At 43.0% G+C, this 12,952-nt stretch overlaps 1 protein-coding gene across 16 annotated transcripts in view; it reads left to right on the forward strand.

Moving 5' to 3' along the window:
• Nucleotides 1–12,952, forward strand: part of PUM1 (pumilio RNA binding family member 1) — a 142,585-nt gene that overhangs the window by 39,549 nt on the left and 90,084 nt on the right. For all 16 annotated transcript variants that reach the window (XM_047723844.1, XM_047723847.1, XM_047723850.1 and 13 more), the window contains exon 3: nt 12,593–12,661. In XM_047723844.1, the coding sequence (XP_047579800.1) occupies nt 12,593–12,661 (69 nt within the window). The remainder of the gene's footprint in view (nt 1–12,592; nt 12,662–12,952) is intronic.

Below are 12,952 nucleotides of genomic sequence, written 5' to 3' on the forward strand. Positions count from 1 at the left end.
AGAAAAGGCAACAGATTAAGATCAGTGTGGCTATTAAGAATGAGAAATCCAGGGCACCTGGGTGGCTCAGTCATTGTGTCTGCCTTTGGCTCAGGTCATGATCCCAGGGTCCTGGGATCAAGTCCCACAACGGGCTCTCTGCTCTGCAGGAAGCCTGCTTCTCCATCTCCCACTTCCTCTGCTGTGTTCCCTCTCTCGCTGTGTCTGTCTCTGTCAAATAAATGAATAAAATCCTTGAAAAAAAAAAAAACCAAAAAACAAAATGAGAAATCCAATAAAGTGACCCCTAATAGTTGACCGTAATTTTCCTCTAAGCCAGGAACTTAACCCATCATTAATGGGACAAGAGATCATTTAAAGCACCAATTTGAGTATTCATGTTGGTTAGAAACCCAGAAGTATTTTTGTGGTAATTTGGAATATATACACAGCATATTTATGATGGTGCAAGTTCTACCTTATGCAACACTTAAAACGTCCAATGCTATTCTGTTTTGTAAAACTGCTTCACACAACTGTATTCCTTTATTGTTTAATAGAGGAATACTATTTCAGTTGAGGAATACTATTTTCAGTTGTCATTTAGGGCTTTGAGCTTCCCTGTGCCAAACATCTCTAGTCTTAAAGAGGGAAGAAAGATGGATGCTAGGTGGTCCTAACAGTGTAACACAGAACAGGTCCACTATTGTTTTAAATTTGGAAGGTTAGCTGGATTGGTAATGGTTTTAATAATCCCTCCATGTATGCAGGCAAAAACCCAGAGTACAGTGGCCTGTCCAGCCTGAGGGAATCCATGGCCACAAATTAAGAGTTGCATAGCCACTGGGTTCTAGCCTGGAGCCAGCCATATAATACTGGGCCTCTTTGAAGTGCAGTCAGGGTATCAAGGGCTATTCACTTGGGAGGCCTATCCTTTGAATTTGTGTAATTTCTGGGTCAATATGATTGAGGAATTATGACTTGATAATAACCCCCTTTTTAAATTGCTCAATGGGCAGGTAGGAATACAGAAGCATATTTGGAGTCAGTACGAATATTAATTTAAGACTTCAGCAATTGCCAAGCACAAGTGCACTACAGCATACCCAGCTTTTCTTATTCCTTTTTCCCTAAACTATTGTCATCATGAAACCTGACTGCATTTTTAAATCTGGATGACTGGAATAAACAAGATCAAAACCTCTGAACAGTTGCACTCTACAGAAGTACTAAGGGTAGATAGATGGGTTTAAAGTTTGACAGCTTTTAAATGTGTTTCAGGCCTGTGTTTACTTTTGGTCACTTAAGACTGTCATTACAGTCAGGGACTATCTCTTGTGAGCAGCTTTGAGGCTCCTTTTACTGGGAGAGCTGTTGTATGGTCATAAGCTAAAGCCTTACTCTGCAGTTGTACCTCATTTGAGGTGGCTTCTAGGATAAATCAGGACTATGAGGGACAACACCATTTAGAAGCCTTTTTGTTTTGGGTCCAGCCTTGCAGTATCCTAATTACAGAGAATCACCCTCCCAAGTAGGAGAAAAACTCAAGAGATAAGGGCATCCCCAAGTATATCACCCAGTCCAGTCATAAAGTGAGGTCATCCATTATCACCTTTAAGTCCGTAGTTAACCCTGTGGAGTGTGGTATGCTCTGGCTTTTAAGGAAATTTTCATCATCCCAGCCACCAAGAATTGAAGTGTTAGTAAAGTTATATCATTGGGGAATTAATTCTAAATAACTACATGCCCATGGGGTCCTGTTATCCCTACAGAAGAAGCAATTATACATGAACTATTGTGTGGAAGTAGAAAAGCTGTTTCTCTGAAGTTTACCTCAAGCTGTCTACCTTAACTAGGACTTAACATCCACAAAGGTGGGTTACTGAAACAATTTTTAAAAAATAACCCTCATTTTCAGAGATAGCCAAAATCAAGACTTATGTTAGCAAAACAAGTCCCGGTTAACTTGGCCTAATTATTTACATAAGCTCAGCAAGAATGATTGATTATATAGATCTTTTAGAATATGCTTTACCAAAACGTTTTATAGAGTCTTTAGGTTGAACTTTTAGTAGCCTCTCCACGCCAGAAGCCTAGCCAGGTACTGCCATCAGACATGCCTGTAATTCCTGTAGATGTGGGCAGATCCTCTTCATGAGGTCCCCAATATATCCTGAGGTTCCCCACACAAGCCAGAAGTGATGTTCTTTACTCACCTGGTGAGGATGGTGGGAACTCTGTAAGCAAGGCCAACACTTCCAAGGAGCCTTATGGTTCCAGGTTTCATAAAGTCAGCCATGTTAGTTCCTCAGAGCTATTTGGTCATATCTAAGTCGATGCATGTCTCTCTCAAATATGATATTCCAGTCAAAGCCCCGGTGAAATAACCAACATTTCCAAGTGTATCCTGTTACAAGGAGAACAGATTTTTATTTCTTTAAGATTTTATTTATTTGACAGCTATCACAAGTAGGCAGAGAGAGAGAGAGGAGGAAGCAGGCTCCCCGCCGAGCAGAGAGCCCAGGATGGGCTCAGTCCCAGGACTCTGGGATCATGACCCTAGTGGAAGGCAGTTGCTTAACCCACTGAGCCACCCAGGTGCCCCAGGAGAACAGATTCTTACTGAATTTATGCAGATGGTAGTAACTGCCATGGAAGAATACTTACTGAAACCTTTTGAATTTCAGAGGGTTCAGAGAGAAGTTAAATCCTTCAGTTTGTTTACAGATGATACGTAACTTAAGAGAAAGTTTCCTTAATCTGGAAGAGTAAACATGAGAGAACCAGCAATGCTTTAAACAAGTCACAAAACTTGTAATAATCTTAGTTCATTTAGTCCCATGTTACTAATTCTTGTTTAATTTAAATGCAGCTTTAGTTCATTTTGAAAATGCCTATTTCAGGAAGTTTTAGGATTTTAAAGATATTAAATACCTGTATTTGTCCTTAAAAGTCCTTTATATGGGGACACCTGAGTGGATCAGTTGCTCAGCATCTGCCTTCTGCTCAGGTCATGATCCCAGGTTCCCCATCAAGTCCCAACATTGGGCTCCTTGCTCAGCAGGGGAGCCCACTGCTCCCTCTGACTGCTTCTCAGCTTGCTTATGTGTGCTCTCTGACAAATAAGTAAATAAAATCTTTTTTTTTTTAAAGGTTTTATTTATTCATTTGCAAGAGATACAGAGAGGAAGAGGAAGAAGCAGACTCCCCACTGAGCTGGGAGTCTGACATGGAGCTTGATCCCAGGAACTGGAGATCATGACCTGAGTCGAAAACAGACACTTAACCATCTGAGCCACCCAGGCACCCCAAATAAATAAAATCTTTAAAAAAAAGTACTTTATATGAATCTCCCTAAAGATGAAACATTTTACAAGAGAATAACTATAAATGACCAAAACTCAGAAATGGACATGGTTAGAAATCTGAGAGGTTACAATGTAACTGACAAAGAAATCTGGTTATTTCTGTGACACATAACAATTCAATAATCAAAATACTGAGTGATGATTATCTTATGCCACAAGGTAACAAACCTAATTAGACTGTTCATGATTTCAATCTTGGGGGGGAGTTCGCTAAAACCTTAGAAAGTTTTAAAGCACATGCTTAAATGGGATTAGGGGTCTTTGAAAAGACCTGATAAGGGAAAACATAGAAACCAGTTTTCTGGGCAGACAAAAGAGGAAAAAAATCTGTGTTTACATTTCATTAAGAGAAGATGAACTTTTTTTTTTTTTTAAAGATTTTATTTATTTATTTGACAGAGATCACAAGTAAGCAGAGAGGCAGGCAGAGAGAGAGAGGAGGAAGCAGGCTCCCCGCGGAGCAGAGAGCCCCATGTGGGGCTCGATCCCAGGACCCTGGGATCATGACCTGAGCTGAAGGCAGAGGCTTTAACCCACTGAGCCACCCAGGTGCCCCGATGAACTTTTGATCATAGAGAATTCCAATCTTACACCACTGTACTTTTTTTTTTCTTTTTTAAAGATTTTATTTATTTATTTGACAGACTGAGATCACAAGTAGGCAGAGAGGCAGGCAGAGAGAGAGGAGGAAGCAGGCTCCCCGCCGAGCGAAGAGCCCGATATGGGGCTCGATCCCAGGATTCTGGGATCGTGACCTGAGCCGAAGGCAGAGGCTTTAACCCACTGAGCCACCCAGGCGCCCCTATACCACTGTACTTTTAAAATCCCTTTATTTTACTCTTAGTCTGTTCTGACCACACCTAAAGCTCCTTTCCAAAGATTTCCGATCACAAATCTTCTACAACTTTCCCTTGCACTCAGATTTTGTCCCAAGCATTTTTTATTAGAGATTTTTGAAAAAATTATTTGACAGAGATGGCAAGAGAGGGAACACAAGCCCAGGGAGTGGGAGAGGGAAAAGCAGGCTTCCTACTGAGTAGGGATCCTGACCTGAGCAGAAGGCAGGAAGGCAGACACAACGACTGAGCCACCCAGGGCCCCCGTACTCCCAAGCCATTTCTTTCTAAACCACCATCTTATTTAGGACAAAATTACCTTCTTTTACCTTCAACAAAATACATTCCTATTCTTTATGCCTTTTTTCCGTATCTTCCACTTTTACATTGAGTTGTTTCCCTTATTCCCATCAGTCTTCATTACATTTTAGCAGAATTTTGTACTCCTAGAAATCTTTTCTCCAGGAAAAACTTAATAATCAATTATGAACTCTTAACACCAAAATTTTAGACCACAAATTTCTGAGTCACTTAAGCACAAAGCATGTTTACCAACAGACCCTAATATTCTTATTTTTCTTATTTTCTGGGCAGTAAGTATAGAAGTGCAAACCTGTATTTAGTAATTAATGCTTTAGCACTTTATCCTATTTGGAAAAGACCCAGATGTCCAAAGACTTCAGTCCCGTTTACCATCCAAGCAAAACTTGGAAGTTTCACGTTACCAAAGACGTTAATACTTACCCATGAAAACTTTCCAGTCAGACAAGATTAACCATCGTTTTAAGTCATCTTTTTGCTAACAGATTACAACAGATATTTTGAATTTATTTGACCTTCAGCAAACCTCAGTAGAATGAAAGTTTTGCTACATTTGATGATGATTTTAAAGACATGTCTAAATTAAACCAACAGATTAAATACTGGATATATTCCACCTGGGCCCATCCCATTTTCAGTTTTTACCTGATGGGGACTCTAGAGTGGGTAGTGTTAAGTCCAGGGGGTGCTCTTCTTGATGGGGTTTTGGAATACAGGTAAAATTCAGTGGGGTGAAGTCTGGAGGCAACAACCAGGAGCTAACAGGGACTGTGGGTCCGAGGGCTTGTGGAGTGGCTCCTAAAATACTGGGGAGTTGGTTAGGGCGGTTTCAAAAGAACTTTCATATGCTAAAGAGGGCAGACCTACTAGATACCCGGAGGCCTTGTCTTTGTCAAGTTAAGCTTGTTTTCCCCTCTAGCAAGGTATTAACATTTAGTTGGGGGCATCATGGAAGAATGTTACACTTATCTCACCCAGAAGTGGGGGTGGGAGGGAGGTTGCAGGGTGTCTCCTTCTGCTTTGTTCTCAGCTAGCCCTCTGCTCCCTCTCTCCTTTTGACAGTGAAGGGAGGAGTCATGGTGCCTGAGGCACTGAGGATAGTCTAGAAGCCAGTTATGCAGTCCGCACCCAAGGGCGGAAGGAAAGAAGTGGGGATGGGAAGACTGTAGAGGAAGACTGTAGAGGTGGAAGTTAGCCTGAAGGCCGAGAATGGGTTCCCAGTTCTAGATTTCATCAGCTTCTGAGGAGCAGACGCCATGTTTTCCTGCCAATAGGGGACACCAGGCAGTCGATGTTGGACCAGAGAAGCTAGGGAATTCCCCTGAAACAAAGGTAGTTTCGGGAGCTGCTTGGGAATATTCCCTCAAGTTCCAAGGTAGACTAACCATAGATGGCTCCAGCTATAGTCATTAACCTGGGAAATGAGTGTAGGAGAAGCTCCCATATATATTAGGAAGAAAGTGAGGGAGAGTCAAGAGTCCTCTTTGTCTAGGATGGTCTTGTGTTTCCTCTAACAACCTGGGTTTACTTGGAGGAGGCCTGTTTATTTAATTATGTGTGTGGGGGGGGGCATGGCAGTTTACAAGCAACACATTTGGGCAAGAGGCCCTTAGATCAGGGTCCTGGTGTAGAGCAGTGAAGGCCCAAGTACCAGCAATAAAGGTCCCCTAGGTCCATTTGCCCTATTTCCTGCAGAGGAGACTCAACTAAATAGATCCCACCAAGGCCATGCAGTGTTAGAGGAGCTCAGTCCTTTCCTGAGTTTTGCAATTTGAACTCTGTTCCGGTGGGCTAAAAGGCACCCCAAGGAGGAGTCCTTGGGAACTGAAGAAAAGAGAAGGTCCATTCTCCCTGGTGGCATAGCAGGATATGCCATAGTTTCCTGGTGTCAAAGCAACCCGAGGTGTGATTACTGTTGGGTCCCCCAGTAATGGGTCCATGGTCAAAGGAGCGAGACTGATACAAAGCGAAGGTCAAACAAAGCTTTATTTCGCGCCAAGCATCAAGAATCAAACCGACTGTCAAACAGACCGGTCTGGGCCGCCCCTTACAGAGAGGGCGACCCCTCGCTGCCTCACAGACTAACTTTTATAGAGCAAAGGCCATGTGGTTGGGCCTGGCCACACACAGGTGGCGAATGAGATAGTAACACACAGAGAAAGCTGCACAGTCATGCTAGGTCACACACGGGTGGCCAATTGAATTACAATTCACCCCGTAAAAGCTATTTGAACTAGCCTATCACCTTAGTCAGAATTGGCGCCCAAAAGGTGGGGCTCACACTCCTTGGTAGCTAGGGAGACAGTATGCGTGCTTTACTGATTGGATGTCTCCACCTGGCCCGACTCATCCCTGCATTCAGGCCGTTATCTCCACCTGACCTGACCCACCCTGGTATTTGGGCTTTGTTACCTGGGACTGGTTTCCCGGGGTAAGTTCCCCTTGTGTGGGGGGGGGGCAGGGTCGGCCAGGGTCAGTTTAAGTTTTACTCCTTAAACAACAAAATGGCTGTTCAACCAAGATGGGGCCGCTCTAGGGGTGCCTGGGTGGCTCAGTGGGTTAAGCCGCTGCCTTCGGCTCAGGTCATGATCTCAGAGTCCTGGGATCGAGCCCCGCATCGGGCTCTCTGCTCGGCAGGGGGCCTGCTTCCTCCTCTCTCTCTGCCTGCCTCTCTGCCTGCTTGTGGTCTCTCTCTGTCAAATAAATAAATAAAATCTTTAAAAAAAAAAAAAAAAAAAGATGGGGCCGCTCTGGCTAAATAGGCCCTTACAATTACCACCGCAGTTAAAAGGTCCCTGTAGGAGGGAAGCATTGCCCTCCCCTTTGCTTCCCCATTGCGCTCTAGGCTGCAGACGGGTGCCTGCGTTTGGACTGAAATACCATGCCTTGAAGGTCGTGTGCCTTTTTTACCTGCCTTGAAGGTGATGACATAGAAGGTCATGCCTTACCTTTCCTTGAAGAGCCTGTCGTTTTTAACCCACGGAGAACACTAGAAAAGTTTTGCATGGGGGAATTACCGAACTTTGTATCTTAAATAGTTAGTAGAGGACACTGACGCAAACACTAAACATATAAATACATCATGATTCTAAGCCATATTCCAATACATGTGGTCCTTAGGAAATGGTTCCTGGTTGGGTTTTAATTCCATCGGGTACTGGTTTCAGCCAGGTCCTAGTGGAGGTCCCATGGCCAGAAGTGAGTAGACCAGGGATGTGAAGGGGATCACATTAGATCAGTCTGGAGGAAACCTCACATGGGAGTCTTAAGATTGGCAGCATGGCTGCCAATTGGCAGATGGCTGTCTTGTGCTCAAGACAGCTTTGTTTAAGAACAGGAATAAACAGAGGGCATCAAGTTTCTGGGTCTTTTTATTTATTTGAAGAGAGAGACTACGAGAGAGCACGAGCAGGAGCAGGCAGAAGGAGAGAAGCAGACTCCCCGCTGAGCAGAGAGCCCAGGGACTGGAGATCCTGAGACTATTACCTGAGCCCAAGGCAAACGCTTAACTGTCTGAGCCACCCAGGTGCCCCAAGTTTCTGGGTCTTATTACCATCCTGGCCAAGGTACTAACTTCTAGCTGAAAGGCATGCTTTCTCCTCCCTATAAGTAGCCACAGGCTAGAGCCTGAGCATTGACATGAAAGTAGTCCAGTAAGACTGTATTCCTTGAAGAGCTCCTGAACTGAGAGTAAAGGAAGAGAAAAGAGTACTCAGATTTGCACCAAAGCTGAGTCCAGATGGGAAGACTCAAAGCTCCATGTTCGGGTGCCATATGATGTGGTTTTGGAAAATAGGTGAGGTTTGGTGGGGTGAGGTCTGGAGCCCACGACCAACAAAGAAGTCTTGAGACATCTTTGGTGCAAAATGGTGGTTTATTAAAGCAGAGGGACACAACCCGTGGGCAGAAAAAACTGCTGTACCAAGATCTTGAGGTGTGGTGATACATACTCAGGAGTTGGGAGAAGTATGAAAAAGGGAGGTTTCAAAAGAACTTTCATAGGCTAAAGAGGGCCGAACTACAGGACACCTACATTGGGCTCCCTGCTTGGTGGGGAGCCTGCTTCTCCCTCTCCCTCTGTTGCTTCCCCTGCTTCTACTCTCTCTCTCTCTCAATAAATAAATAAAATATTAAAAAAAAAAAAGATACCTGCGAGATACCAGGGGCCTTGCCATTTTTACGTTAAGGTTGTTTCCCCCTCTAGCAAAGGTGTTAACATTAAGGTAGTTGGGAGATTTCTGGAAGAAGGTCACATATGTCCCTCCCAGGAGTAGGGGTTCGGGGGAGAGGTTGCCGGATGTAAAGTTTATGCTTTGTCTTCAGCTAGCCTTCTGCTCCCTCACCAGAAAAAGCAGGTAGTGCAGAATGTGATTATTTTAAAATAAAGATTTATAAGGTGCTACTTTTGCTTAATTTTTAATTTTCCAAGTGTGATGCATAGTTCTGGGTTTATCTCATTTGATATATTTTTAAAAAAGATTATTTATTTATTTATTTGACAGACAAGAGATCACAAGTAGGCAGAGAGGCAGGCAGAGAGAGCGGGGGGTGGGGAAGTGGGCTCCCTGCCGAGCAGAGAGCCCGATGAGGGGCTTGATCCCAGGACCCTGAGATCATGACCTGAGCCTAAGGCAGAGGCTTTAACCCACTGAGCTACCCAGGTGCCCCCTCATTTGATCTTATATGTAACTTCCTGTGTGGTAAAACATGCAACTTTAGAGCTACACTATAGCTCTAGTCAGAATAGTATCCCTGAGAGGAGGATGCAGCTCTTGAGGCTTACAGAAGAAGGTTCTGGGATCTGGAGAGTGGAAGGGAAACTCAGAAGCATGGGGTATGTGTATCGGTGATACCTATGGTGGGATGAAGGCCCGAATATAGAGGTAGGTCAGAGAGTGAAGTGCTTATCTTGCTTTGCCTCTTCAGTAGAGGGAGCAGGAGATACATTTGTGGGGAGGGGCAGCAGTAGGGAAAGTTTTGGATGGTGTGAGAAAGTTACATGGTACTGACAAATAGCCCAAAGAGGAAAAGTAGGAAGCAGATTGGTGAAACCAGAGCAGATAGGGAAGATCAGTTAGTAGAATGAAGGGCATCTTATAAATATAGAGCGAACATGGAAAAGAAATTAGCAAGTAGTGCTAGAAATGAACATTAACCTGGCACTTAAATTCTAGAGAAAGGGGAGGTAGAGCATGAGAAGTAGAAAAGATTATTCTGTTGTGATGGGAGCATTTACTCTGATTATAATTTGCAGCCACTTTTTCTCCTTTACGATAGAAAGGATACCTTTCTAATACCTGCCTAAAATATTTCTGTTCTTTGATTTCTCTGGATTCCTGAGCATCTTCCTCTGGTCATTCATTAGTTTTGTTTCTTAGGAAGAATTTGTGTGGACTCTGTGTGGTGTCTATGACCATACCAGGTATAGCTCCTATTATAAACAGTAAGTTTCTGACGAGTTAGAAACATTTTTGTGAGAAAGATTTGGTTTGTCTGGTCTAGTCACCTGTGGGCAGATGATTTATAATGGAGTTTCTGGACTAGCAGATCAAACTTTGGGGATTGAGTCTCCTTCTCACCAGTGTCTACAGGAGTTAGGAGGGATTACACAGAGGGAAGAGGAAGAGTGTTCATCCTATAGGGGAGGCAGAGGGAGACCCCCCAGAAAAAGGGATGGCTAGGGGAGGAGAAAAGAGAATTGAAGAGAAGGAGAGAGAAGACCTGAGCTAGCTAGGAAATTAGGAAATGGGGGGGGGGGAGATGTGATAGATGGGGAGATCGTAGAGAAAGGAATGCAAATTGCTCCAAGGGCAGGATGGGCAGACTTTGAAGTTTGGGGGAGCGGGGAGAGGAGACCAGGGAAAGCAAAGGCAAAAAGACCAAGAGAGCATACTCCTCAAAACCCAGGCAGAAAACGAAGGCACTTCGATTTGTGGGTGGAAACTTCTGTGGCTCCTTTGGAGGCAGCATGGTGGCATAGGAAGGACATTGCATTATGAATTGGGAGACCTGGATTTAGAGTCTTTCAGTGCCATTTAAGTGCTCTTTCCCTCTTAAGAATAGTTGGGAAGGGCATTTCTTGGAGGCTTAGTTTTCTCATTTTCTTTTTAAAGAGATTTATTTATTTTTAGAGGGAGCAAGAGAGCGAGGGGAGGGACAGAGGGAGACAGAAAATCTTGAGCAGACTTCTGCTGAGCATGGAGCCTGGTGGAGGGCTTGATCTCCCAACCCTGAGATCCTGACCTGAGCCTGAAACGAGAGTACAGACGCTTAACCCGACTCCAGGCGCCCTTCTCATCTCTTAAACGGGAATGATTGCTATGACGATGTGTTTGTGACGATGACCTAAATACGCATCCTGCATGTTCCGTACCTTCCCTTACTACTCCTGCTTTTTTCTTGGGAAATATAAATAGAATTTCCAACATTTTTGGTTAGAAGTCTTTGTAGACTTTTGGATTTTCAAGAAATGCCTAGCTCTAGTTAAACATATGATTAGATTCCACAGAAGGAGCTGGATATAGGGTTTTTATGCATTTGATTTGCATGCTTTGTAAATGTTAACTCTGGCCTGAAGCTTCAAAATAATTTCATCTGACATTTGTAGTTTTCCAGCTAATATCCTGTTCTTATCCCCTCCTTGACCCTCCCCCTTAGCTTTGCTACCTATAGTTTAGGAGCTCATTCAGTGTTTACCTAAATAATGGAAACACCTTGTTATGTGTTCATAGCTTCTGTTTCAAGGGCCTTTGAAACAGTTTTACCACAAAAAAAGCTTTGTCTCTATGTCTTTTTGTTTCATTGGGCTGATTTTAGCTTCATTTTGAATTTTATAAATTTACATTTTTAGCAGGCATCCCAAAGCTGTTTTGTTTTAGTGACACAGTGTGTCATTTTGTGGCATATTTCAGCTCTGGGTTTTGAAAATAGATGTTTTAAAACAGCAATGCAACTTTATTTTTATGTGATATCAGTTCAGTCAAATTAAGATTATTGGATGACAAATAGGAAGCTGTTAATACAAATCTTGAATTGGTTCTCCTACCTGTTTTCCAGCTCATGCTCTCTGCACGCATCCCTCTCCCTGCCTAGCCTTAGCCTTGCCTCCTTCTTTGTATGTACCCACTGCTGGCAGTTGTGTACCTACCCTGGGAGGTAGTGATGGTTAGATGAGGGGGTCTGGGAGATTCCTGCTTCAGGCACTCCGGCTGCCATGTTTTCCCGACAAGCAGAGGAGACTTCTTTTTGAATAAACAAGGGACTGTCCTCTAGCCTCAGGCAGCATGCAGAACTTGCCTTTCATAACTGAGAGGACTAATAGAATATTGGACAACACATGGTTTTTGAATTATGATCGAACTATTGAATGAACTATGAACTGCTTCACACTTCATCCTTGGCTCTCACCTTAAATCTTGTAGAAATAACCTTAGAGATGAGTTAATTGAAGTCTGGAAAGATTGTTATGATTTGGGTAACACATTTAATGGGTGAAGTTTGAAGGGATTCTTGTGATACATGCTGTCTTTTTTTCCTTTCGTTGAGATTCCAGGAACCCCCAGAGATCTTCCAACATGGAGAAATGTTGGGGCACTCCATTATATAATTTGTAGCACCTTTTCCTGAGGTTTATCAAAGATAACTGGGTCGGATCAAATGAGTCCCCTGGTTTCTACTTGCTGTTTGCAGTTGGGGGCAAGCACTGTGGCCTTTTGAGTCTAGTCATGTTCAGGTCACTAATCATATGTCGTTGCCCTTCAGCATATTGGTCTTTACTTACTAAATTAAAATGTATGAAAAATAGTTAACAATTCTCTTGTGATGGAATATGCTTTTCTTTTTCTGGATTATGTGTTTTTCATGTTTTGAAAAAAAAAAAAAGGAATGGGAGGGGAGAAAACGGGTTATTGGCTCTGTACCCTGATGATTAAAGGTAAGTGAATATTTAATGTCAGTCACTTGATTATTGTTACTGTCTTTGTCAATATCTGAAAGTAAACATAGAAAAGCCTTTCAGTCGTGTTTAATGTGTATGTGAAATTCAAGATCCTAACTTGAAATTTTTCCCTTCTCTATTATGAACTATAGGTACGTTCTATGGATGAACTGAATCATGATTTTCAAGCACTTGCTCTGGAGGGAAGAGCGATGGGAGAGGTAAGTGAACTGGTGTGTCAGAGAAGTGGGACTGTTTTTAAGGGAAGTTTGGAACTGTCTTTCATCAAATGTGTCTGAATCTAGTCTCCAGAAGTATGTGCTTGCTTTTCCTTGTTGCCATCCTCATGACAGGAGTGGGATAATGCAGAATTTTGCCACAATGATCTCATTATAGGAAGAATGTTAACCTTACCCTAATGTCTTCAAAACAAAACAAAGCAACCAAAACATGAGCACAAATTATTGATGATTATATTAACCGGTTAGTTGTAAATTGAGGCTTTAAAATTT

Source organism: Lutra lutra, chromosome 4, assembly GCF_902655055.1.
Source record: "Lutra lutra chromosome 4, mLutLut1.2, whole genome shotgun sequence".
Lineage (NCBI taxonomy): Eukaryota > Metazoa > Chordata > Mammalia > Carnivora > Mustelidae > Lutra > Lutra lutra.